General features: G+C 40.8%; 1 protein-coding gene across 6 annotated transcripts in view; it reads left to right on the forward strand.

Annotated features, from left to right (window-relative positions):
• The first annotated feature begins 231 nt into the window (after positions 1-231).
• COL14A1 (collagen type XIV alpha 1 chain) overlaps positions 232-24,917 on the forward strand; it is a 120,584-nt gene continuing 95,898 nt past the window's right edge. For 5 of the 6 annotated variants that reach the window (XM_065668869.1, XM_065668872.1, XM_065668871.1 and 2 more), the window contains exons 1-5: positions 523-605; positions 4,119-4,240; positions 9,837-9,953; positions 11,154-11,297; positions 14,469-14,555. In XM_065668869.1, the coding sequence (XP_065524941.1) occupies positions 4,153-4,240; positions 9,837-9,953; positions 11,154-11,297; positions 14,469-14,555 (436 nt within the window). In that variant the 5' untranslated portion in view covers positions 523-605; positions 4,119-4,152. Of the gene's footprint in view, positions 358-522; positions 606-4,118; positions 4,241-9,836; positions 9,954-11,153; positions 11,298-14,468; positions 14,556-24,917 lie in introns of those variants that run through there. The other variant, XM_065668870.1, reaches the window with a different exon arrangement.

The raw sequence follows: 24,917 nt of genomic DNA on the forward strand, positions 1-24,917 counted from the left end.
ACCATAGGGTGACTCATTTCTATATGAATATAGATTCTGCAGTTCTACATCCCCATTGCAGTGTCTATGCATATGACAAAAAATGTGCATATGTACTACGATGCTTTTAATCAAGGTTTATACCAAGCCAGACAAGTGCTGGAACACTTTAATATAAATATTTCTCCCATGAATCATTAATCCACACATCGCAATACCTGGCACTGGGGGATGCTTGCATTCCAACCCGCGCGGTGGAGGAGGCACCTTCTAAATCATCTAAAACAAAGTGAACCTGGAACTCCAGAGAGAGAAAAATGAGTTAAAAGGTAGCAAAACCGGAGGCAAGAGGACACAGAAGAGCACAGCACCTGCACGGTACCCCCCCTCCCGCGGAGGTCGGGCTCGGGGGCGGGGGGTTGGATCTCAGGCACAGCTCAGGCTGCTTTTTCTTCCCCCCTTCTTTCCACCTTCTGCTCTATAATTGCCCGCCTCCTTTCGCTCCGCTTTCTCCTTATCGGATGCGGCGCAGCGAGGGCAGAGCTGCCGGAGGGGAGGGAAGCAGCTCTCCCGCAGCCGGCTCCGCACCCACAGCCCCGCGTGAAAGCCCCGCGGAGCCCGCGCAGGTGGGTGTGAGCTCCACTTCGCCTCCCCGGGGCTGGAGGGGGATCAGAGGCACCACCGGGATAGGGGCCGGGAGCGATACTTACCCACCTGCCGGCAAGCCCCGCGGCAGCCGGAGCAGAGCGCCGGAGGCAAAGCGGGGTGCAGGAGGATGGATGGAGGGGGGACAAAGTGTAGATGGGGCGGGCAGCGGGACCCTTTATAAACGCCTGCAAAGCTTTAACAATAACCACAATTAAATGGTAACCAGTCGCACCTTAGACTGGAGGGTCTGGCTGCTGCCTGTGTCCCCCCTCCTGCATCCTCCCTCCGCGGCATGTCGCTGAGACCCGGCTCCTCACACCCGGGCAGGCGAGACCCCCCCATCGCGACGGTCCCACTGGGCGCGTCGCTCCCCTCGGCTCGGCGGAGGCAGCGACCTCCCCGCTGTCCCTTTCCTAACGGGGGGGGGAACCACTCTCTTTCAAGCGGGGGGCCGGGGCGCTGGTGGCGGAGGGCGCCTCGAAGAGCAGCCGGGGGCCGGGGGTCAGCGGCGGCGCCGCTCCTGTGGGCTGCAGTTCCCCGGGCCAGGCTGGAGCCGCGCTGCGGGGCTGTGGAAGGGGCGAATGAAACGCACCCGCCGGGGCCGCGTCGCCGCCTCTCCGTCCTCCATCGCCTTCTCCCCGTTGCCGTGACGGGGCGGTCGTGGCGGCGGTGCGGGGCAGGTCTCGCTCTGCCTTTCGGGAACCTCCGGGAGGGCGCCCGGGGCTGCGCCGCGGCCCCGCCGGGCGGTGCGGAGCTCGGGGAGGTGTGCCGAGTGTCTCCCGGGCTGGGAGGCCCCCGAGGCCGCACGAGTAGGTGCCCTGTTGCAGTGCAGGCATCCTGGAGCCCACCCGCGAGAAGCACACAGGGAGCGGGGCTCCCCTCTTGGGCAGTGCTCTTGGCCTGGGACGTTTGGGCTCTGCTGCCAGGGCTGTTCCGTGAGAGAACTGTGCTACCAAAAAGTTAACAAAAGGTGAAATACACCAAAAGCTGGAGGATATAGGGTATTTCTTTTCATTACGGATGATGTCAGCCGCAAAGCGGCTGCAGGTTGGTGGTTGCCCTGTCTAGGTCAGTGAACCATTGCAGAGACAAACTTGTGCCTAGTTTGTTCCAGTTGTGTGTATCCCAATAAATCCTACTTCTCTGTGCAATGGCTTTTCTCTAAAACCAGAAGTGTTTCTATGCAGTATTACATGTCTTATAGATCTTATAGCTCTTACATGGGAGTAGGGCTTATCTCAAAGTGGGAGGTTTTATTTTTAAAAATAGGGCTTATTTTAAAGTGGGAGGTCAGCTACCACTGTGAGTGAGCGTTTTATATCTTGGTTATTACTTGAAAAGTGACCACATTGAAGAAGGAATTATATGATGTTCTTTAAAGAGGCTACATTTACTTGCTCTAGGTTGTATTCCTGTGTGAGGGGAGAAGCATCAACACCCAATGTGAGATACAAAAGGGGTGGATTTCAGATGCTTTAAGACTGAACTCTCTTCGTTTTTCCCATTGCCTGTCACTAGCCATCTGGCTGCTGACTGTGCTGGCTTGTCTGGGTCCAGTCCTTGGGTGTTCATGTAGCAGTATTGGGTTTATGCCATGCAAACCCAATACATGTAGGAAGCCTGGGAACTTCGCTGGGTTTTCCACATCTGGACTATGTGTCCTAAGAACTGAGCATAGCAACACTTAAGTTTCTGGTGCACATCTTTGTTACTGGATCTAGTTATTTGCCGCTGACTTGAGAGATTTATACTGTAAGAGATGGATTCAAAAACATATATGTAGCGTGAAATTCATTGGTAATTTGGCTAAAAATTAACTAACCTCCCATGGGGATGGTATTCACAATGATTAAGCCTCCTATGTATTCCTAGGTGGTGCATCAAGCATTCATGACTGGGATTTGCAACAGCAGGCCTACCAAACCCTGGGAATAGCTATCACAATTTGTAAATATTTAAAGAGAGGAGATGTAGGTTTTCTCCTCTTATTTGTTTAATAATGGTTGAGGCACTTCGGTCTGCCTTTTATATTAGACAGTGGTTAAAACACTAAATTTATGCCTTCCTCAGAAGACAGTGAGGACATGGAAGGCAAATTCAATGATGGGATGTTGGGAGTATTAGAGAAAATAACACAGGAGGTAAATGGGAGGGACCTGCAACACAAAAATATGTAACCCAAAATTTACCAAAGTAAACTTTCAAATGCTGAGATCTTGCTGATAGAAAGAGATCTACTGTTATCTAAATTTAATTCTGTGAAATACTAACAGGAGAGGGCAGCAAAAATTCTTCTTCCTGGTCCAGAAAATCAGCTAAAATTAGTGCAGTAGTAAAGTTCAGAGATAGATAAATGTTTATAAGTGCAATGTTATGAACACACTGGCATATCTTGAGAGGTGCTTCTATAAATGTCAAATAACTGTACTGGAAAGTGTGAAAGGCCAAGTTCAGATAATGAAATTTGTACTGTTCTTAATCTAGCTTCTGTGGACAGACAGGTTACCCCTTCTGGAACCTGTTCTTTGGCACGAGAATTGCTTCCTTCAATCCAGCTAGTTCACCTAGGACTGCCGTGACTGTTCATGTAGTGCTCCACTCTGAAGAGTTGGTGTTCCTAACTGATAAAGTTAGAGTAAATATTTTTACCTTGGTATTGCCTACAAACAGAATTCATACTTACTCAGTTGATACCCTGCATGCCTTCTGAGCTGCGTGTGTAGCTGTAAGAGCCAGGTAGTATAACAGAGAGCATGGAATAAGTTGAAAAATACAGAAAAAGGAACACCAGTATGGTGGAGAGAGCAGTGAGAAGAGGACTCATGTTTCCTCAGAACAAAGGTTCACCTTTTTTGACAACTTATAAGCAAAATTGCTCAGCTAAACTGATCAATGACTTTCACTGGGTTTTTGAGTACGCCTATTTGTTATTATATTGTTCTGTAACAGGCTTGCAGGGTAGTTCTCACACGATTCCATTCATTTATTTATTAGTTAGTTAGTTAGTTAGTTACAGAATCCTGAAATACATAATTTAACATCCCATTCTGCATGCTTTCTGGATATAAAGTAGAAGACCATTTTAGTCCTACTTTGCTATCAAGAGCTTTAGAGTTATTTTCCACAGGTATCTTGAGAAGGTTCTTACAACACTGGATGGTATAGAGATACCCATTTAATCTTGTTATGCATAGCATATTCTACTCCAGTACTATACTTCCAGTACTCATGTATGCTTAGCAAAGAATACCAATTTTCTCTTTACATGGGCTGAATTTTCAGAACTATTGAGTAGCCCAAATGGGGTTCTTTCAGGTAAAATATGCTTTGGTTATAAATCTGCTGTCAGGGTGAAATCTTGGTTGTATTAATGTCTCTAGCAAATTCCTGATTTTTTTTTTTTAATGGAATCCAGATTTTGCCCATAATTTGCATGAAAGTGGATGCCTCATCTTTGCAGGTTTATTAAGTCTTATTCTGTATGTTTTCAGACCTGCTGCTACTGTGTGTACTCAGGAGAGGAAGATGCTTTTTCGGTATGAGACACAGAGCTGTTTCCTCTTGGCTTTTTTAGCTGTTGCAGCTTTCTTCATCAGTGATGCTCAGGGCCAAGGTAAGTCACAAAAAAGAAGCTTTTCATTCTGATGTGCAGAAATAAACTTTCTTATTCCAAACACAAGTGTTACTTCCCTCTTAGGAGGATGTGGATCCACACTTACTACTGAAGTGAAGCAGGTGTTTTGGTACTGATCTTGGGGTGTGGAAGGAGTAGAATTATTTGTTCATGTGTGCTCTTTGAACCTAGTATCTCAAATAGCATTAGTCTTTTTGCAAGTTGAGGTGTCTCTCTCTCTACATATATACATAACTCTTATTTACTTGAAACACTGATCAGAAATTGCTGTGACTGTTCTCTACATAATCAAGTCTAAAGGACCATCTATGATATTAAATTTATATGCAATATGTATATTTTTTCTTTGTTGGAACAGTAGCTGTTGTAACACATCATTCAATATTGCGCGGGACTATTAAATGTCACAGACTACTTCTTCAGCTTTCTTTTTTAAATCTCCTTTGTGGGTATTAAAAGATACTGCTGAGATTGTTAGGCTTAAATACTTGTTGGATCACAATGACAGTGGCTTGACTTTTAGAGAAAATATATCCTATTGATTTGGGAAGGAGGGAGAAAGAATGCCAATGATATTTTATGATTTCTAAAGAAAGATGTTTCTCTCAACTTTATATTTATGTAATCCCTTTGATATGAGACTGCGTAGGCATAACTGGGACCAGAATTTGATCCTGGGGCTCTTCTAAAGCATCTTTTATAATGCATTATTCATGAGTACATTCAAAAACTAGTTGTGACCTGAGGCTTTCCAAGTTCTGGCAAATGCAAGTAGCAGCGCTGTCCAGCCTGCGTGGCACTCACGTGCTGTGGAAGCATACATACCATCTTGGATGTCTGGGAATCTGAGAGAGTTTTATAGATCTCTCAGAGAACTTAGGAACACGAGTAAGCAGTAATATTTAATGTGGGCAATGTGAGGTGAATGAAGAAATACATGTTCCTGATGTTCAGCACATCAATTCTGGTCAGAAAAGAGGTTCAGAATGTTTGTGACTTAATGAGCCAATAAAGCAAAGCATATGGTTAGTCCTCTCTCAGTGTTTTTCAGTCCTAATACATATGGTTAAGATTTGCAGAACAGTACTGGGGATTGAGATCCATCTCCAGAAAGTTTTGCAAAATTCCTCGGGCTTGGAAAACCATACTCTTCCCCTGACTTTTATTTATTTATTTTAACTTTGATTTAATCAGCCATCTGTAAGGGAGAAAGCTCTCAACTATTAATACAGTGAAATTAAGGTCAAGGAGAGTTTTTTCCATAGTCACACTAGCAAAGCTAGAGTTGGTGTACTTCACGAATAAAGAACAATACTTCCCTTGTTCTTACACTGTTTCAGCAAGCATTAGCTGGTGAATGCTGTCAGCAGGGTCATACTAAGCTAAGTGGACTATTGCTTTGGCCCAAAATGACTGTATGTTATTGAATGAGGTGATAAGAAGTCTCTATTCCATGTTTGCAGAAGAAAAATATCTCTTGCTACACTTAAAGTAATAAGATGTTTCTCAAATCCAGTCTTTCCTCAAGGTTGCCACCCCTTGCAGTAAGCTGTTCATGCAGCAGGCTGTTTAATACATTTTAATACAACACTAACAGTATGGTTGTCTGTTTTAAGACATTGTACACCCTGCCAAGGTGTAGGAAGAGCTGGTATTCGTTCCAGCTTGTTTCCTTCCTTTGGCAAAGATGCTCAGGTAAAGGTGTGTAATGTGACTTCTTGGAAAGGAGAATGTGCTTGGGAGACTGAAGTAAACATGCCTGAAGCTACAACTTAATACTTCAGCTAAGGAGTTATCTGCATTGAGCTACATGGTTTCATCTCATTTATTACCTGAATGCCTTCATAGTGCCATTCAGTTTTTACTCAACAGCAATTACACTTTCATCACTGCTCTTTCTTTCCCATTCATAATGTGACTTAAACAACAGCTTTTGTCTACTTATGTTCTTACATAATACACAAAAATAGTGCTGGGCAAGAAAAAGACTAGAATTTTCCATTTATTCATAGAGTAACTTGATTGAAGAATTTTTGTTTTGTATTTAAAGATGGAAACTTTTCTGTCTGTAGCAGTAATTTCCGTGTGTTACTAACGTAATTGCAGTGCATATTGACTTGTTCAATTCTTATGACAAAAGTAAACTGGATGCCACATGATTTAGTTAGTATCCAGTATTAGACTACTGGATGTCTTGGAGAACTGTGCATATGCAATTTATGGTATTTTTCCTTTCCATTAAGATACTGTATAGTTCAAAACAGTCTTTCCATAGTTGTCCACAAGGCTCATATATTTGGAGTACTAATTTATCTGGTGGCATAAACCAAAGCCTTGAACTTGTCTGAAGTTTTCTTTTGGGTGACTGCTCTAATGTTGCTGACGGCCATTCTCTTTTGCATTCCTGTGAAACCATTTAACGAGCTCTAGCTACTGATTTTTATCAGTTAACTGACTCAGCTTGGATTAATTTTTTTCCCTCTCTGCAAGAAGTGAGATTTTGTTCCACAGACAATAAAGGTCCAAAGAAATAAAGATATCCTCTTCAGGTTGGTGAATGTGTAGTAATTCCCATCAGTATGTTGTTGTCTGTTCAAGTGTTAGATTTTTAACTTCCTTAGCTATATGTACTTTTCTGTGCCAGAATGTTAGTCTTTGCACAACTAAGACACAGTTGAGTATCTGTCTGGTGAATAATTCTTTTCTTCATTACAGTTAATTGCTCTATGGGAATGTCCGTTCCCCTGCATTACCACTTTTGATAAAAAAGGACCCAGTAAAAATTGACTGGTTATGTAAAGACTATCCTGGCACAACTTTTCTAGTCTTTCACGTTGTAACTCTGTAGTTAACAGAAGAACTTTTGGTGATTGTGTCCTCCTTTGCTTGTAAGATCTGTGGTTGTTTTTTAGGAGCTCCCAAAGTGTACTTGGTTTGGTGATGGCTAATAGCAATTAGGCCAGAACTATGCTTCTTTGTTACAGGGTGCTTTCATAAACTGTAAAGTTGAAAGTAGGGTGGAATGGAATGACAGGGGAAGGAAGAAGATGGCAGAGAAAATGAACTCCGAAATTCTGACATGATTTTATTTGTCAGTCCTTGGTGTTACTTTGTTCCTCTCTGCTCTGCCTCTTAAGCCCCATACAAATTTGCCACTTAATCCTGATAAAACTTGCAGCATTTTTACACTTGCATACTGTCATTGTTCAGAAGTTTATTTGCTATTCCTTAGACAAAAAACAAAAGGAATTGCATATTTTGCAAACTCCTAGGTATGATTTGCCAGACTTGGTTCATTCGGCCCCAGTTCATTGTGATTTATGCATAACTCAAAGACAGAATGAATCTTGAGAATGAATTAAAAGCTGTAATCCATAACTACAGTCTGCTTGGCTTTCACAACTTTTTGCCATAGTGTCTGTCATTTTGCTACAATTATAGCATGCTGAATGTTCCTGCAGAAACCTGCCCAGCAAAACAGTTTGCAAGAAGAGGGCCAAATTTTCAAAGAACTTAATTTGTATCTGCAGGGATTCCTGCACACACTCTTGCTTGCGGCTTCTTTTTCTCTAAACTTCAGTGAAGTGACAGGCAGTCTTAAGATGAGGTCTGACAAGATTGGGCCCAGAAACTGGGGAAATGCCCTGATTGGGTATAAGCCCAGTGCTACGAATCAGAACACGTTTGAGTGTGTGGAACTGGTGTGCTACCTGTTGTTTCTATCCCCTTGCCTCTCTTCTTGAGCTTGTTCTCTGAAGCCTTTGAGAATGTGGTGGAGGTGTTACTAAGCTGTTCTTGGTGCTTATGTACTTTTTTTTTCCCCTGTTTTGTGATGTTAAGTCCATCCAGGCAGAAAACTGCAGAACTGGCCTGGCAAAACTGTCCGTTATGGACTAAGAAGCTGGATGCAAAGGGAGTACATCTCTTGTATTATACCTCCAGATTTTTTCTTCCAAGACCCCAAATGTTTTTAATGGTAGATAGCATGAAAAAACCACCACCCCAAATCTCAAAAAACTACAGCCTGTCTCTTCCCTTCTTCTTTCTTCCCTCAAGCTGTTGGAAAAAGGAGCCCGTAGGAAAAAGCAATCAGTTCAGGACAGGTCTTTGGCTGCTGCTAGTGCCAGAGCTGCGTTGGCTGTAGCAGGTCAAATGGAGAGTTCAGAAACTTGTTGGCTGGCACATTCTGCCTGTTGACTCAGATGCTCCATATGCTGTAATCCTCGAAACTCAGAAATATGATAACTGTTGGCTTATTATATCTAGAGGACCAACAAACCCTGGGCAAGTGCCTGGTCACTGAGGAGCTCTGTTGGGCTCTGGGGAAAAGAAATTGCCACTTCCCCCCTTCAGATAATTTCCCTTATTTCTTAGACTTACAGAAGCCTTAAGGGTGGTAGTGGTAGAGGCATCAAGGGTTTGGAAAGTGGAGAAATTCAGAGAGCTGTGGAGGTGGCGGGTAAGGTTGATGGGGGAGTTTGTTAATCTTTTCTAGCCCTTTCTGTTGCTCAGCCTCTGGGCAGCTTCCCTGGCTGCCTTTCCCCCTAGATGAGTTAGTTCTCTGTGAGCCAAACCCTATTCAAACGTGTTCCCCTTATAGAAAGGCTTGGATACCGCAGGCTGCACAACTACCAGCTCTGCTCCATTTGTTTGCTGTGGAGCGATGTGGCTTCCTGAAGAACAGCTGAAATGCTATGTAGAGTTTTGCCCAGCAACAGTGGAGATTGTCTGGGAAGAGGAATGCAAAGCTGTGAAAAACTAGTTTATGGGCATAGACATAAAGTTGCTGCTATTGCAGTAACAGCATAGGGTGAATTTTCCACTTGTTCCCTCTGTATATTGCTTCACTGACATATCACCTCTTTCTCATTCAGTTCATGCTTTTATTCATTTCACCTGCTGCTTTTACTTGAAACCTAGGCACAATATAAATAGAAACTGCTTATCATCCAGATTGCCCCTTGTCTAAATCTTGACTTGCCTGTGCATGCCTGCTATAGTCTTGATGAGACTGAAGCAGTTTCTGCAGCTGGGCAAGTTCGTGCTGCTTAGGCCAGGTTTGCAAACTGAGCAGCTGATGTTCCCTCTGCCTTGTGCATGCCTGTGTTTCCTCTTGGTTGGTGTGTCCTCACAAGGCTTCGAAAATTTGGCCCCAACTGACCTTAAGTGTGGGGAAGGGCCCACAGTAATGCAAGGTAAAGGAGGCTGGGCAATGCAGTGTAAGCAAAGAGAGCAATTTTAATTCCCATATATTAACAAAGAGCATTTTTATTACCAGCTTTGCCTGCTAAACTAGACCCTTAACATCTAACACTGTCTTTCTGTCCTCTGCTGTTAGGTTGTTAGTTTGCTCTTATAAAGAGATAAATAAAAGATATGTCTGAGGGAAGTAGTGCACCTGGGGATGTCATTTTACAAACTAATAAACTGATGTACGTGATATTTTGAATAACTTGCATCCTTCCTTATCAAAAATTTTGTGTTGTCTTCCTATATGTGTTTATCTTTGCTTGTTTAAGATTGGCAGTTGCTTTTTATTTGAATTTAAAATGTTGTTTTCTTTCCCCACTTGCAGTGTCCCCACCAACAAGACTAAGATATAATGTAGTCAGTCCTGACAGTGTACAGATCTCTTGGAAAGCCCCCAAAGGGCAATTCACTGGATATAAGCTTCTTGTCACTCCAAGTTCAGGTAAAACAAAAGTCTGTTTGCTCTTTAAGGTGAAGGGACTGTCTTCCTAAGGCTGAACAGCTTTTCAGAGGCTAGTGCCATTTTGCAGGACTGAGGAAGTGTGAGCAAGCTGTGGATAACAGAATATTGGCTGGTCAACAAAAGAGAGGAATCAATTTTACCAGGGGGTAAATCATAGGCATAGAATGTGGGAATCAAATGCTTAAGGTAATAGAAGTGGGTGGCTCTTCATTTCATATGTAGCCCTTGGGAATTGTCACTGATCTTGTCATTACCTTTCTTTCAGTGGGGTATAAGGGAATCTATGAAGTATTCAAGGGAGAGCTGAAATAGGAACACTATTTCCGCCAAAGCCTTGAGTTGGATCTTCCTGAGCCTTCTCCCATAGTGAGCTCCCGAGAGGAAACAAAAAAAAAAAAAAAAAGGAAAAAATAAAAATAAAAGCACCCAAACAAGCCCAAAACTGTTTAAAAGGCTTTTTGAATGAAAACTTAAAATGTAAAGCTAGGCAGCAAAATGGCTGTATCAGGCTACTTGTATAGAGGTACTCTTCTGTACGCATTTAGATATAGGTACATTAGCATACAGCTAAAATACATATTTGTATACAATCTATATATATGCATATGTATACATAGAAATGTTTAATATTTGTATTTATGCATAAGAATTTCCTTGTCCAAATGAAATGGTCAGAGGGTATTCAGAGGTGATGTGGGTATAATGGGTTCAGAACTGTCAGCCACTCACAGAGCAGGGTGGAAGCCTGTGCGTATGATGTTAGCAACTTTGGCAACTTTTTGTCAAACGTTTCCTTTTTTCTTAACTAGTGGTTTTGCTGGACAAATGGTTTTTAATTACATGCTATTACTATTATATTACATATAATACATAATATATTAATACGTATGTTATATTACATGCCAATTACTGTTATATGAGACTCAGATACAAAGGCTGATTGACTCATCTTAGAGTATTTCTATCTAAAATTTGGTCTGTGTCTTTGGTCAGGCTGCCTGAGTTCTTGTTTTTATGGGATGCCATCTGGCTGGGCTGTATGGATACTTTCAAAAGTGGGAACACTTGGGTAACTGTAGACCTAGAGGTAGTCATAAGTCATTGCATTTACCATGCTATAAGAAAAGTAAACAAAATTATGCATTTGTGGTAGTGTTTTTTTTGTCTTTTCTCTTGCAGGTGGAAAAACCAATCAATTAATTCTTCAAAACACTGCAACCAAAGCAATTATTCAAGGTCTTATTCCAGATCAGACCTATGCTCTTCAGATAATTGCATTCAGTGAAGACAAGGAGAGTAAACCAGCACAAGGCCAGTTCAGAAGTATGTGTCTTTATCATGATATTCAGAATTTATCAGATATTTAATGTAATTTATGAAACTGTAATGAAGTTAGATGCAAATTGGGACAATGGAAAAGCAGTTCCTTCTGTTGTGGAAAGCACATCACAGATTTTAATTGTTACATGTAGAGCTGGAGGCCTGAATTGATCTAGTCACTCTTACATGACATTCTTGCTTTGAGCTATCTTTCTTTCTAGTGGCTTGAAATCACGTTATTTCCTCATTATGTTATGAAATTGGCCAGTGTCTCGTGGAAAAGAATCTTCAGCGAGCAGAAACAAGAAGGAAAGTACTATATTCTGATAGTTGAAACATTTCCTTCCCTTTGTCCAGCTTTTAATAAAAACATTCTTAGAGCAGTGCCAACTGGCAACTATTTGTTAGTTCAATGATGCTATGAAAGGCTGAATTCTTACTGATCTTCAGATGTCAAATATGTTTACGAATTATGGTTAAGACTTTTTATATCTGACCGACACATACTCTCAATGGCTATATCATAGTGATATAATTGTCTTGATCTGCATCTTAAAGAGCTCAGCTAAATGAGATTAAAGGAGATTTGGCTGATAAAGACAAAAATGTGACAGTCTGGCAGTACAGTTGAAAGCCTACTGAATTCCCTTGGGATAATTCTTCTCACTGTCATTGCTAAACTGCCTTTCTCTTAGAACCATCACAAGATAAAATACGCTGACTACTTCATGTGGTATCCGTCAAAGTTTTTCTAGCTTTTCACCACTACAACTGTGTGTTTACTACTTTAAGTTTTGTCTGGTTAGAAAACCCACAACCCCACAGATTATTGTAGCAGTAAAGAGCAGGCCACATAAAGCTACACTGACTTCTATAATATGAAGTGTTGCTGTTTTTTAAACTACCTCTATTCTTCAGAAGTAGAGCTTGCAACTTGATTTAAGAATAAAGGGTTATGTTCTATTTAGTATACTCTGCTGCAGCTGAAAACATGTAGTTCTTGATGAGGATGCGGTTTTATTTGACAATATGATGCCCTGCATAAATAAAATCAGATACAGCATGTATACAAATCCTTCTGTTTTGCTATCTTGTATTCTGTTCTTTTTCCCCTTCTCTGACAAGTGGCCACTAATTCTTGAGATGAAAAATGGTCAAACATATACAAAGCTTTGAGAATATCCTCTGGTTTAGTGCACTGGAAGTATGTTGAATTCTGCTGAGTTGCAACTGATGGACTAAGAATTCTCAAGCCTACAATAAAACTTTATTTTTGAAAAAGTATTCTTCTTTATATAGCTGGGTATACTTTCTTATCCTAGCTCTAGTATATTCTTACTTTAGTACACAGTAAGCAATTAACAAGGATCACTGGGGAATTTTTTTCCTTTTAAAGTGTGGCTGTAAAATATGCATTAGATAAGTTTTTTGTCAGTCTAAATATATGAGTAAAACTGGTGTCTTCTTAGCTGTTCTTCCTATGTGGTTAGAATATTGACAGTTAGAAATCCAGAAATCTCTGTCAGGTTGTGACCTCGTCTCCTATGAGCATTTTCAGACTTTGGTATTGGTTCTCTGGAGAGAACAGCAGTAGCATTAGAGGAGCCTATGAAGTGGCTCCATACTTTACTCTGAGCTTTTTCTCACAGGAATAATGCTCTGAAGGCCAAGGAATTGTGTCCTTTTTGACTAGTAGTATTCTGGTAATTTGAGCTCATTTATTTTATTTGGAGTCTTGTTTAAATAAGAATTAAACCCAAACTTCTGAATAAGACCTGATGTCATCGTGGCATTATCTGTAACCCAGCTAATAACCAAGATCTGCCGTGGTAAAAGCTGACTTCTCAGCAAGCTTGTGGATCTGAATTTCTTCTGAATCACTTTCAAAACCTAAATGTACAGGTGATGTACAGGTACACATCCTATGTTAGTAAGGAGAGAAGTTAAAAATACAGTTACTTTTTCACCAATTTCCTTACTTTTATACCTGGAGTGTAAGAGCTGTAGGTTCTGCAGCCACTACTAAAGTCACGCTCAGATATTTGACAATGATTTGTTGTCTTCCTTTAGACTGTAGGATGGTTTTGTGGTTATATTTTGCATTGGAATTTAGAGCACACTTAGCTGTTACAGATATTCCATATACTACTGGGTAAATTAGCAAAATCCATTTGACTTGTCCACTTCCGTAAAACGGAATACTTGTATTGTCTATTTGATATCATATGTTTTAAGAGAGATAACCTTCTTTCACCCTCTCACAGTGTTTTTTGGACAATGTAGCATAGAGAAACTGATCCTGGCTAGACTCAGTTCCTGCTTGGATGAATGTCGGTCATAATCCAGTTTTACATGAACTAAAGATTTTAATTGGGGTAGAATTTTACTTTCTAAGAAAGCTATTTCATTATTTTTCATTCTTTTAAGCTGTTCCTGGCCATTGTAGATGTCTGGGGCGTTGACACCAAGTTGACACTAAGGAAATTCTGAAAGGATTATTTTTTTTCCTTGTATGTGACTTTAGCAATGATTTTGCCAGAATCTTTCACACTGACTAGGGTGATACTGGCTACTAATGTAATATTAAGAATTTCTAATCAAGCTGGGTTCTGCTTGGCTGTTATGAGAGATTTGGGACATAAGAAGGGAGGTATCCCACCCACTTGTGTGACAGGAAACTGTTGAAGGCTGAGCTTTGGAGCAACTTCACTCACAGGGGAGTATTTGGTGCCCTGATCATAGATTTGGGCATGGGATCTAAGCTGATTCTTTAAAGAGGATAATGTAACAGCTGGCTTATGTGCTTTTGTGTTGAATGACTTGGAGTGGAACTCTGCAATGCTGGACTTTCCCCAGCTAGCTTTGCCAATTTTCTGGACTGTATTCCCAGAGCTGGATCTTGTCAGCGTGGGCTTAGGTGCTGACATCACTGTGTTTGGACTCTCCTGTGTGAGGAGAGTCACTTTTGAGAACTTTAATGATGATAGGATGGGGAAAGATTCATAAAAAGAATAAACCCAGAGGGAGGGAGGGAAAATCCAGTAACAGCCACTTGTTACCTGAGCATATCACAAGTTGTTGCGTGCAACTTCTTTATCTCTAAGAACAGAATTACATGCTTCTGACTGCCTGTTTCTAGTTTGATTGATTATTTTTCCCTGCTTTACTTTTCAGTTAAAGATATAGAGAGAAGAAAAGAAACAAGTAAATCGAAGGTGAAGGATCCAGAAAAAACAAATGCGAGTAAACCAGCTCCAGAAGGTCAGATCATAATACACATGACTTATATGATAATCTGAAAATAATCAGCTTTTTTAGTTAACTTGGCCATTGCATAGATTTTTCTTCTGTCAGTACTTTAAATCTGGTTTCCAGGGTTAAGTTAAACAGAAGGGAAAAATCAGGAATATTGGAGTGTTGGTATAATGGAGATACTGCTTTTAGTTCTGTGTTGTGCTTTATCACTTTATACAGTAAGCACTAAGTATCACCATGAATAGCATAAAGGCATGTTGCGTGTATTTCCCTACTTGGTGCGCTTTGAGTAATGAAAGAATTGCATGTGCATATATATACATAATAATTTCATATCATCTTAGCTGCAAGGCAGACTTGCAGTATTAATTCCTATCTAAGGTTGAATTTGCGGTACTGTGTAATTAGACACATAATAACTTGATAACTTTGTCCTAATTTAGGTCATACGCATGAAAACATCTGAAATATTTTGGGGGTTAGGGGGAAAGGAGTTCACTTTGTCTTGTTGCAAGAAGCCAATATTCTGGTGAAATGCCTGTCATGAGAAGTTTGTCTGGTATGGACAGTAAAATCTTTTTCAAGCTTAATATATAACTCTATTTCCTGTTATTCCAACATTCAAATGGCATCTTCTTTATGAAGTAACCTCAACAGTAATTATTCCCTTCAGTGGTTATTTATGATGTTCAGAACAAGCACAGACTAGAATAGCTTAATGACCTTAAATAGTCTCTCCGTGAATAAATTGGACAGTTTCAAGGATCCCATTTATTCCACTCTTTCTAGCTCTGTTCCGTACTAATGCAAGTATCAAAGACCCTCACCCAAAGTTCCCTGAAGCCCATGCAAGTTTTCCTCACTTCAGTAGGTTTTTCTTCTTACCAGACATACTTGTGTCATGTTGTATTTATTAATGCTACACAAGTTTGTTTCCATACAGCATTTCTCAAGCCAAAGCACCCTTGAATTCGTCACACTGAGTACATTGGGGGAAATGTTATTAGTTATAACACTTAAAAAGCAAGTTATACCTGCTAGTGCATGATAGGGTAGTGGATAGGTGATCTTTCTTTCATGCCTAGAGGAAGACTGAGTTGGAAGAAATGAGAGAACTAAAGAAGGAAACTGTGATTTGTCTTCTTAATGAAGGACAAAATATGAAGTGATAAAAGTTGAAGGAGGGAAAATTGAGCCTGTAATAGGAAAATGTTGATTAAATGCAGACAGAGAAAAGTGTCTGCCAGACTGTGGGAGAGGATTTATGCTTTATTACAGAGTAGGGGCAAAAATACAGTTGGCAAGAGGAGACTGGAGCTGTAGCCTCTCCCTTTTTTAGGACTCATGTTTACTTGTGAAGTCTTGAGCTCAGTCACTTTCCTCCTCTCTGCACAATTTTTAGCCATCTAAACTTCTCCAGTTGTATTGGGTCAGTTTGTATTGGAGCAAAATGTGCTTTCGTTAGGACTTGTGAAAAGCCGTTGCCTTACACTTACAGTAGCAGGTTTTACTAGAAAACTGGGGTACATATTTGAACAAAAGGCAAAACTTACCAACTTCTTGATCAGCAAAACTGAACAACAAGAAAACCCGTTATGCTAATTTTTATGAATTCGTGATTTTGTTCAACCTTATTCCCAACCCAGCTATATTTTAATGTAAAGTAATAGACTTTTTTCCTGCTGTCTAGCTATTACATATTTCTTCCCTTTGCACAGTATAATGATTATTCAGAGTGATGGAGATTCCAACTGAATGACTTCAGTGGGAGTAGAGTGAGAGTCCAAGCAAAAATGTTGTGCAGAAACAACAGCATCAGCAATAAAGTGCATAGCTGGGATAGAAGTGAATTAGAACTGATTCACAGAGAGTAATGGTATCAAAACTTTCCTAGTTTGACATGCAAAGACCATTCTACCTCAACTTGATATTGGCTTAAAAAAAAGTAAAGAGGAGTCTGTGAAAGAAATGGATTAAAGATACAAGAGCAAAACCTTATGGTGAAACCATGAAGAATAACTTGATGTTCTGCAGATGTTTGACAGGAAATTATTTGAGTATGACCAAATGAATTCAGGCCAGCAGCTAATTGCTTTCATAACAATTTAGTGTTTGGCTAACTTTGATGAATTTAATAGCAACCCCGATAGATTCTGTGGCTGTGTTACATCCTTGATCAAGCTGGTAAGACCTCAGGATTTAAGAGTACAAAAGAAATGATTAGGTAGTATAATAACTTACCTGAAAACAAGAGCAATGTTGGCCCACAAAAAAAAATAATTGAAACAATTGCTGTTGACAGTGGTTGTGGCTGCTGCTCTTGTCTTGGCTGAAAGAACAGAGAAAGCATATTTTACTGTTTCTGCAAGTATCATAGTCAAGTTTTGATGTAAGGAGGTACCTTCTGTGAACATCTGCCCCACTTGTTACAGGAGGATGTTTATATAGGAAGAAACTACAGTGTCTTTGCAAGCCTTAGAAAGGCAAAGATCATCAGTTATGTTTCTGCACATGGAGAATTGTCAGATTTCACATTTAGTAGGCCAGAAAATCCAAAATCAGTTTTGGGGCAGAACTAATAAAGTGCAGCAATATGTGTATTTAAAACGTGTATGTAAAATATGTATGAAATAGCATATGGTCTCTGTCAGTAACTCAAGGTCAGTTTGTGTATTATGATAAATCACATATCCTGCTGATTTTCCTGAAAGGCACACAGTTATGGAGATTTGTTGTTTATATACACTTAGCTAATGCACTTTCTGTAGGGTCACATAATAGAAGCCAGAAAATTCACTTTCAATTTCACTGGGACAAAGATTTCACCATAACTCTTTTACTCATAGAAAACAGCTCTTTGCTAAGAAATACAAGATGAATATCTGTATTAATGATTCACGACGGTTGCAAAGCTTCTCACTCTTACTTTTGTCTGTGGTTTGGAGAACTGATTCTGCAGTTCTGTCTGTTGTTTGATTATCAGCTCTCTGAGGCTCTAGGTAGTGCTGGGAAGTCTGGATGTCTTCTCTTAACTTTCCAAAACTACCTTTTTCTTTTGTCCTTAACTTAGATTGTATTTGGGTTTTGCTCTGTCTTTGTGGAACTCTGTCAGTGGCTTGTGTGGCTTGCTAGTAATTTTTGCAGCAGCTTCAGTAACCTAGATTAAAATTTTCCATCTATTTTGTCCTGCCCATTCAAGTAGCTTGAAAAGATTTACTTCTTTCTTTCCTGCTCTAAGTACTGTGCTCTTATCTCAAACAAGCCTTCGGGGTATACCCAGTAATGTCGTTGTGCCAAATTAATTCAGGTTTAATGTCTAGCACTCATCCATCAAATGTTCATTTTATATTTGATTTCCAGAAACCTTCTCCAGCTCTGTGCAACCACCTTCAAGTCTTGAATCTTCTTCCTTATATTTTTCAGAACCTGTCAGTTTTCAGCTCAGTGATTTATCACTGCCGTGCACGCTCATATTAATGTCAGAAGCCTTTTCTCTTTCTGTTGAGATAAAGCTCACAGACTCAGCTTCTTTCAACATGCAGATATTTGAGTACTTGTCCCCTGGCACTTCTCCAACTCCCTCATGTATAAAGCTCCTTTCTGCACAATGACAGGGGTTAATACATTCTGTCCCTTCTCAGATGTTTTACAGTTTCTCAGATAGCTTCTATGAGTGATTCTCTGATTTAATCCCTTTGGGGAGGGGAGAATCGCAGTGTTTTGACTATATTCCATGACAAATATGCAACTATATCCTTTCTCTGCTGAGTATTTCTGTGTGTCTGAAACATTTTTAGCCACACATTTGAATAAAACCAACAAAACATTGAGGGTCAGTTTTATTTTCTTGCTTGTGGACTTTATTTGGGGGGTTTTAGTTGAGAGATGTAGTGGTTTAGCCTAGGATAGCAGCCAAACCCTCACCTAGCTGCTTCCTCACTCTCCTCCCCAGCAGGACAGGAGAGGAAGGAGAAAGAACAGGAATGAAAAAGCTCATGGGCTGAGGCAAAGATGAGGAGACTGCTTGCCAGTTACCATGGTAAGCAAACACAGTCAGCTGGGGGAAAATTTACTTAATTTATTGCCAATTAAGGTAATTTCAACAGAATGCTAATGTGGGTAGTGAAAACAAAAAGGCAAACATTAAAACAACAGTTTTCCTCTCTGTTTTCACAGACTCAACATCTTTCCTTCTCCCAGACTCCTCCCTTGTTATTGCTGCAGGTTACTCTCAGTTCAAGTCCACTCAGAGAGGAAGCAAACGGTGCAGAAAAGGGTATCGAGGAGGCATTTCTCTCTACCATTCTTTTCTTCTCTTCCAGTGTGTGTTCTCCAAAGGCTGCAGGGAATACCTGCTCCACCATGGAGCATGTCCTCATCTGAGGGTTCCGTCTGCTGTGTCTCACTCTTCTCCCCTCACACCACACTTTCTCTACCTGATATTTTCTGCCCTTTCTGGAATATATCTTCCCAGAGGTGTCGCCAGCTGTGCACAGGCACAGGGCAGCCCCAGGCCTCTTCTCAAAAGACCACCCTTCCATCTCTCCTGCTGCCAAACCTGGGCACAGACACCCAACATGGGAGGTACTCTAGTAACACTTTACCAGAGTGAAGCATTTGCACAACCTTAAACATGTCGTGTTCAGAAATTCCCTTATGCAAATTTCAGATCAGGATGATTTACAACAGCGTCAGGAACGTATGAAACGGATTTCTCTTCTGAATCAAGTTACAGGATAAGCCTTCTACAGACTGTACGCTGTTAAAATGATGAGCTATAAGCTCCCATAAAAGATTATGTGATTTATGTACAATGTAATGTAACAGTTACTTTCTCATCATAAAGTGCATGTAATATAGTCATTTAGTAAGTATGACTTGTTAGGGAGGTCAGAGATCTTCACTGCACAGTACAGAGCATGCTGCTTAGTTCAGCCTTCCCAGATTAGAGCTGCGTTTCGTCCCTGGAGAAAGTCCATTAGGGGCAGGTGTGGGTTTTTACCAATTCTCATGAAGATCTAGTGACATGTGACCTACTTAAAGAGCCTGGGAGAACTCCAGCCTTTGAAATCCTTTAGATGCTTCTTCCTGACGGAGTCGCCTTTACCACATGCCAGGAATCAAACTGGCAGAATATTACTAGAACTGCCTGGGCCGGTGTGGGACCTGAGATAACCTGAGAAAAGGGGTATTGCCCCTCAGTTCTTGTCCAAATGGAGTATGCAGGTAGAAGCTCTAGGACAAGTCAACTGACAATAAAAGCTAGATCTGCATTTATCATTGTGGAAGACTGAGATAAGCATGTAGAAGCTTAGGAAAGAAAATCTGTTGCTAATCTGTTGGGGCATGGGTATAGAAAGGACAAATGAAAGAATTAGGCACTGGGTGAGTGAAAAATAATATAGAAATCATAGTGGGCTTCAGTGATAAGAAAGAACTGCAGAAGGTGTTTTAATGAGCTGTGTAATGCCATACCTTGGCTTCCACAAAGTATAATAGAAAGGTGTAGATGGCAGGTTATATTATCTGCATTATGTAGCTAATACAACATTGAATAGTGACTTCATGTGTCTTGACTTGATATTTGTATATTAAGTTAAATATAAAAGCTTCTGAGGAAGAGGTAAATAAGACCCATAAGGATAAACAAATAGTTCCTTTGAAAGAATTTAACATTACTAGTGATACTGCTAGGTTAGTGATATGTTAATATAATGATATACTATAGTATAGTTATATGCTGTTATGCATACATGCACGTTATAGATCTATCTACACGTGCAAGTGCATGCAAGTGGAGAGTGGCTGCTCACTCTGAGTTCTTCTGATATACGTCCCATTCTCTTTTATTTCACTACTCAGTGCTGCATAGAGAAGAGATTTTGGTTGTATTGGTTGTATATTTCAAATTTTTAGTACTTTCAGGGTTATAAAGTCTCCTGGAAAGAGCCTTGAAGCCATCTGTCATGTGATACTTACCGGCTAAGTATTAACAGGAGGAAGTATGCCTGCAGTTCCTTTCAGGTGGGTGTGCTCTGCAGGTGCTCTGCATCACGCAGAAACAATGTCTCTTTGGTGGTGGATCTTTTATACCTTTTCTTCTGAACCTAACTTTTAGCTTCCTGGTCTGTCTAGAAAATAGGCAAAGTTCTCAGGTGCCTGTAGAAACTGTGTAGACATATCCAAAATGATTCTGTTTTGCAGTGAGATAGTTTTTATTTTGTCTTCCCAATGTATTTTACATTATTACTGGTATAATTATTTATTTCTACAACCTGTCAGAGTAACTGTATCTGAGTGATTCTTTTCTAAATATTTTTTCTTGCAGTGCTATTTACATTATCAGATAATGCAAAGGGCATATAATTCCTCAAAGTATGATGGTATGCATATCTGAGATTTCTATTATAACAGCTTTTGCAAGTGAGGTTACATCAGTCTTCTGATAGTGATAGAAATGAAAGCGGCAGTAAACTTGAAAAATACACTGATTTGCTTTCTTCTTCCAATACTGCCATCATCTTTGAGGCAAATAAGCTTTGACATTCACTCTGCAGCTGTCGAATTGAGCTATTTAAGCAGAGTAGGAAAAAGTCCAGGGAGGTATATCAAAATACTATTCAGCAGAAGAGACTAATCATCTAATTTATTAACTTGTCTGTTTAGTTAGTGTCAGATGCTTCAGTAAGTATTACTAGACAGTGTGAAATGAATGTATGAGGTATTTGACTAAACCACAGGAATTAATACCTTCTGAACTTCTCCTCTGTTGGCTGTGTTTCATAATTTTACTCACTTCATCCTGGCTAGTGTAGCTGCAAATACTGGGTTTAGTCATGACCTTTTTTATTATTTATTTATTTATTTATTGCTGAACTCCTCTCCTATGGAAATCATTACCTCCGTCTTTACAAAGCCTATAATTGGCCTTACTAACAGCATTTCCCTGAGCTTTACGAAGGGCACTTTAACTCTTGTAATATGAGCAAGCAGAAGAAGGAGATCGTAACTATGTTGCGTGGGCATTACTGCCAAGTGCCATTCTTTTCTTCTGAAACAATCCTTAACTTCTCAGCCATTGCACATTAATCTGCTTCTGCAGTCTGAGGGTAAAAGCAAAGTTTATTGGGAAGTTCTGGGCTCTTCCACTACCAATACGATTTTTTTTTTTTTTGTCTTGTGTTAGGGATCACTGAATCCTGTGCCCACTAGAAGCATGCAGACTTCCCCCAGCTCAGTGACCCCAGTCTATAAAACTGCGAGCTTTGTACATTATAAATTCCTTGTTAGTCATTGGAGGACTTACAGGAGGACTCCAGTGCAAGGAAGCTCTTGGGTCAAGTCTCCTTTACTGTCCGGAAAGTTTAGCTCATTGTACTGTGGATGACCAACACTTATTCCAGGAGTTCATCATATCAATTTCTCTGGAGGACATAGATAAGCTTTTGTATCCTTTGACCGCTACTCGCAACTTTGGATTTCCTTTTGCAATGACAATATTTTATGGACCTGGCCAGGATCTCTCAGCAGACTCCTGCTTCCTGCCTCCCACAGCTGGAAAACCTGATAGGAAGTATCAGCACTGATGTGGATGCAATTCTTAAATGCTTTTCCCTTGCCATAGTTTTGGTAGTTGCTTTGGGAAAAAACAAGCAAGCTACATTTAGAGATTGCAGTGTTTACATCTGCCATCTGGCCAAACTAAATAGCCATTAGTTTACTTGCAAGTGTGTTGAAATCATCTGAATAAGAGAGAAATATGTTCTTGAGAGAAAGCAAGCTTGAAAGTGAAGACCCAAAAGTGGCTATGAAGGCTGGAATTGGGAAAGAGTTTACTTTGAGTAATGCACTTTGATCCTGACAGAAGTCCCTGACTGAATTGAGATCAGGGAAGAGAAACACAGAGAGAGAGAGATTGGGAGAATGGAAACATTGATCTTAGCGTAAGGAAGGTCTCATATATCTTGTAACTGCCTTGTCTGTTTCAGATATCTCTAAAACCTTAGCCTGGTTTGAGATTAAGTATTAACATGGAGGTTGCTGGATACCTTCTTCAATTTGGGTATGCCAGACAAACTCTTGCTTTGTTCAGAAAATGGAAAGCTTGGCATTAGAAATTATGGCTAATCTCCATTCTTACTCAAGGATTCCACTTATCTTCTGGCTCTTCCTTTTTGTAGGAGGAGCTGCTTTTCTTCCATCTGCCAGTATATTAACTTCATATACATGATTGTGATTGTGCATTACCTGTCATCCTTTCATTCAGCGTTTCAGGCCGGGCAGAAGCTGGAGATTAGATAGATTGCCTTTCTGTTATCCACAGTCTCCACCCCATCCCCCTGTAGAAACTCTCTTTGAATGCATCTGATTCACTGAAAAGTAGACATAGTGTTGACATAGATATCTAGATAATTTGTCGCTCAAGGGAAAAACTCCACAACACCCCACTTCCCAAAAAGCACACTTTATAGCTCTTTACTCTCTCAGAGTAGAAAAAGAGTAGAAAAAGAAACTCAGCCTATCTTAGACCTAAAGGTATGTTTCAATTTCGTCATAAAGTAATCCAGCTCCTAATATCAGAACTGCTCATGTTCATAACACTTGAGTTATGTCTGTCCTCCTATCACTGTGTAGTAAATATGTGTAATGCTTGGTAAATCTGAACCATTACCAGCTGAAAACCTCCTGTCGAGGGTCTTATTTTTTTTTCCTTTGGTAGCTTTCCATAAGGCCCTGAGCTTTTTTTGTGCAATCTGCTCTTAGCTAAAGTGGGAGGCTGCTATTCACATTCTTGACGACTAATTAATAGAAGCTCAGCTGAATGAAGGGTCTTTTATTCAATTCAGACTCTTTTTTTCATCTCTTCAAGTCATTAGCTCTTGGGCATCCACCCAATCCACAGTGCGCTGGCATGGCTGGATTCTGCTGGCAGCAAGACACCTTAGGTCGGATTCAGGGTCTGTGTTGGCATGTTTTGTTATTGAAGTACTTTCATTACTGCCATGCTGAGACACTACTTAACAGTTCTTCATCATCTGGCCTTAGGACTTCTCATAATTTGAAGTCAGTAGGCTTGCTCTTGGCTATGTATATTCTAGGCAAATATCTCAGTATGTCATGACTGATGCTTGTCTTTGATAGAATTAGGAGTTTTTAAAGTTCGCATGGCAACCTTGAAGGGAGAATAAAAAAAAAAACTTTGCAGAGTTATTAGTAGACAGATACATTAATAAACACTGAAGTGCAAGACCAAGACCTTTTTGTAAGAAAGCTATGATCATAAAGGATTTATATATTCATTTGCAAATTTATAATAGATTTGCATTCCAATTGTATTGAATACCCTGATGAACAAGTTGCATTGTTTTGTGGTCTGGACAGCAAAATCATAGAATCATAGAATCATAGAATAGTTAGGGTTGGAAAGGACCTCAAGATCATCTACTTCCAACCCCCCTGCCATGGGCAGGGACACCTCACACTAAACCATCCCACCCAAGGATTCATCTAACATGGCCTTGAACACTGCCAGGGATGGAGCACTTACAACCTCCCTGGGCAACCCATTCCAGTGCCTCACCACCCTAACAGGAAAGAATTTCCTCCTTATATCCAATCTAAACTTCCCCTGTTTAAGCTTTAACCTGTTACCCCTTGTCCTGTCACTACAGTCCCTAATGAAGAGTCCCTCCCCAGCATCCCTATAGGCCCCCTTCAGGTACTGGAAGGCTGCTATGAGGTCCCCACGCAGCCTTCTCTTCTCCAGGCTGAACAGCCCCAACTTCCTCAGCCTGTCTTCATACGGGAGGTGCTCCAGTCCCCTGATCATCCTCGTGGCCTCCTCTGGACTTGTTCCAACAGTTCCATGTCCTTTCTATGTTAAGGACACCAGAACTGCACACAATACTCCAGGTGAGGTCTCACAAGAGCAGAGTAGAGGGGCAGGATCACCTCCTTCGACCTGCTGGTCACGCTCCTTTTGATGCAGCCCAGGATACGGTTGGCTTTCTGGGCTGCGAGCGCACACTGAAGCCAGCTCATGTTCATTTTCTCATCGACCAGCACCCCAAGTCCTTCTCTGCAGGGCCGCTCTGAATCACTTCTTTGCCCAACCTGTAGCCGTGCCTGGGATTGCTCCGACCCAGGTGTAGGACCTTGCACTTGTCATGGTTGAACTTCATAAGGTTGGCATCAGCCCACCTCACAAGCGTGTCAAGGTCCCTCTGGATGGCATTCCTTCCCTCCAGCGTATCAACCGGACCACACAGCTTGGTGTCATCGGCAAACTTGCTGAGGGCACACTCAATCCCACTGTCCATGTCAGCGATGAAGATGTTAAACAAGACCGGTCCCAACACCGATCCCTGA

The sequence above is a fragment of the Lathamus discolor genome, chromosome 2, assembly GCF_037157495.1.
Source record: "Lathamus discolor isolate bLatDis1 chromosome 2, bLatDis1.hap1, whole genome shotgun sequence".
In the NCBI taxonomy this organism is placed as follows: Eukaryota; Metazoa; Chordata; class Aves; order Psittaciformes; family Psittacidae; genus Lathamus; species Lathamus discolor.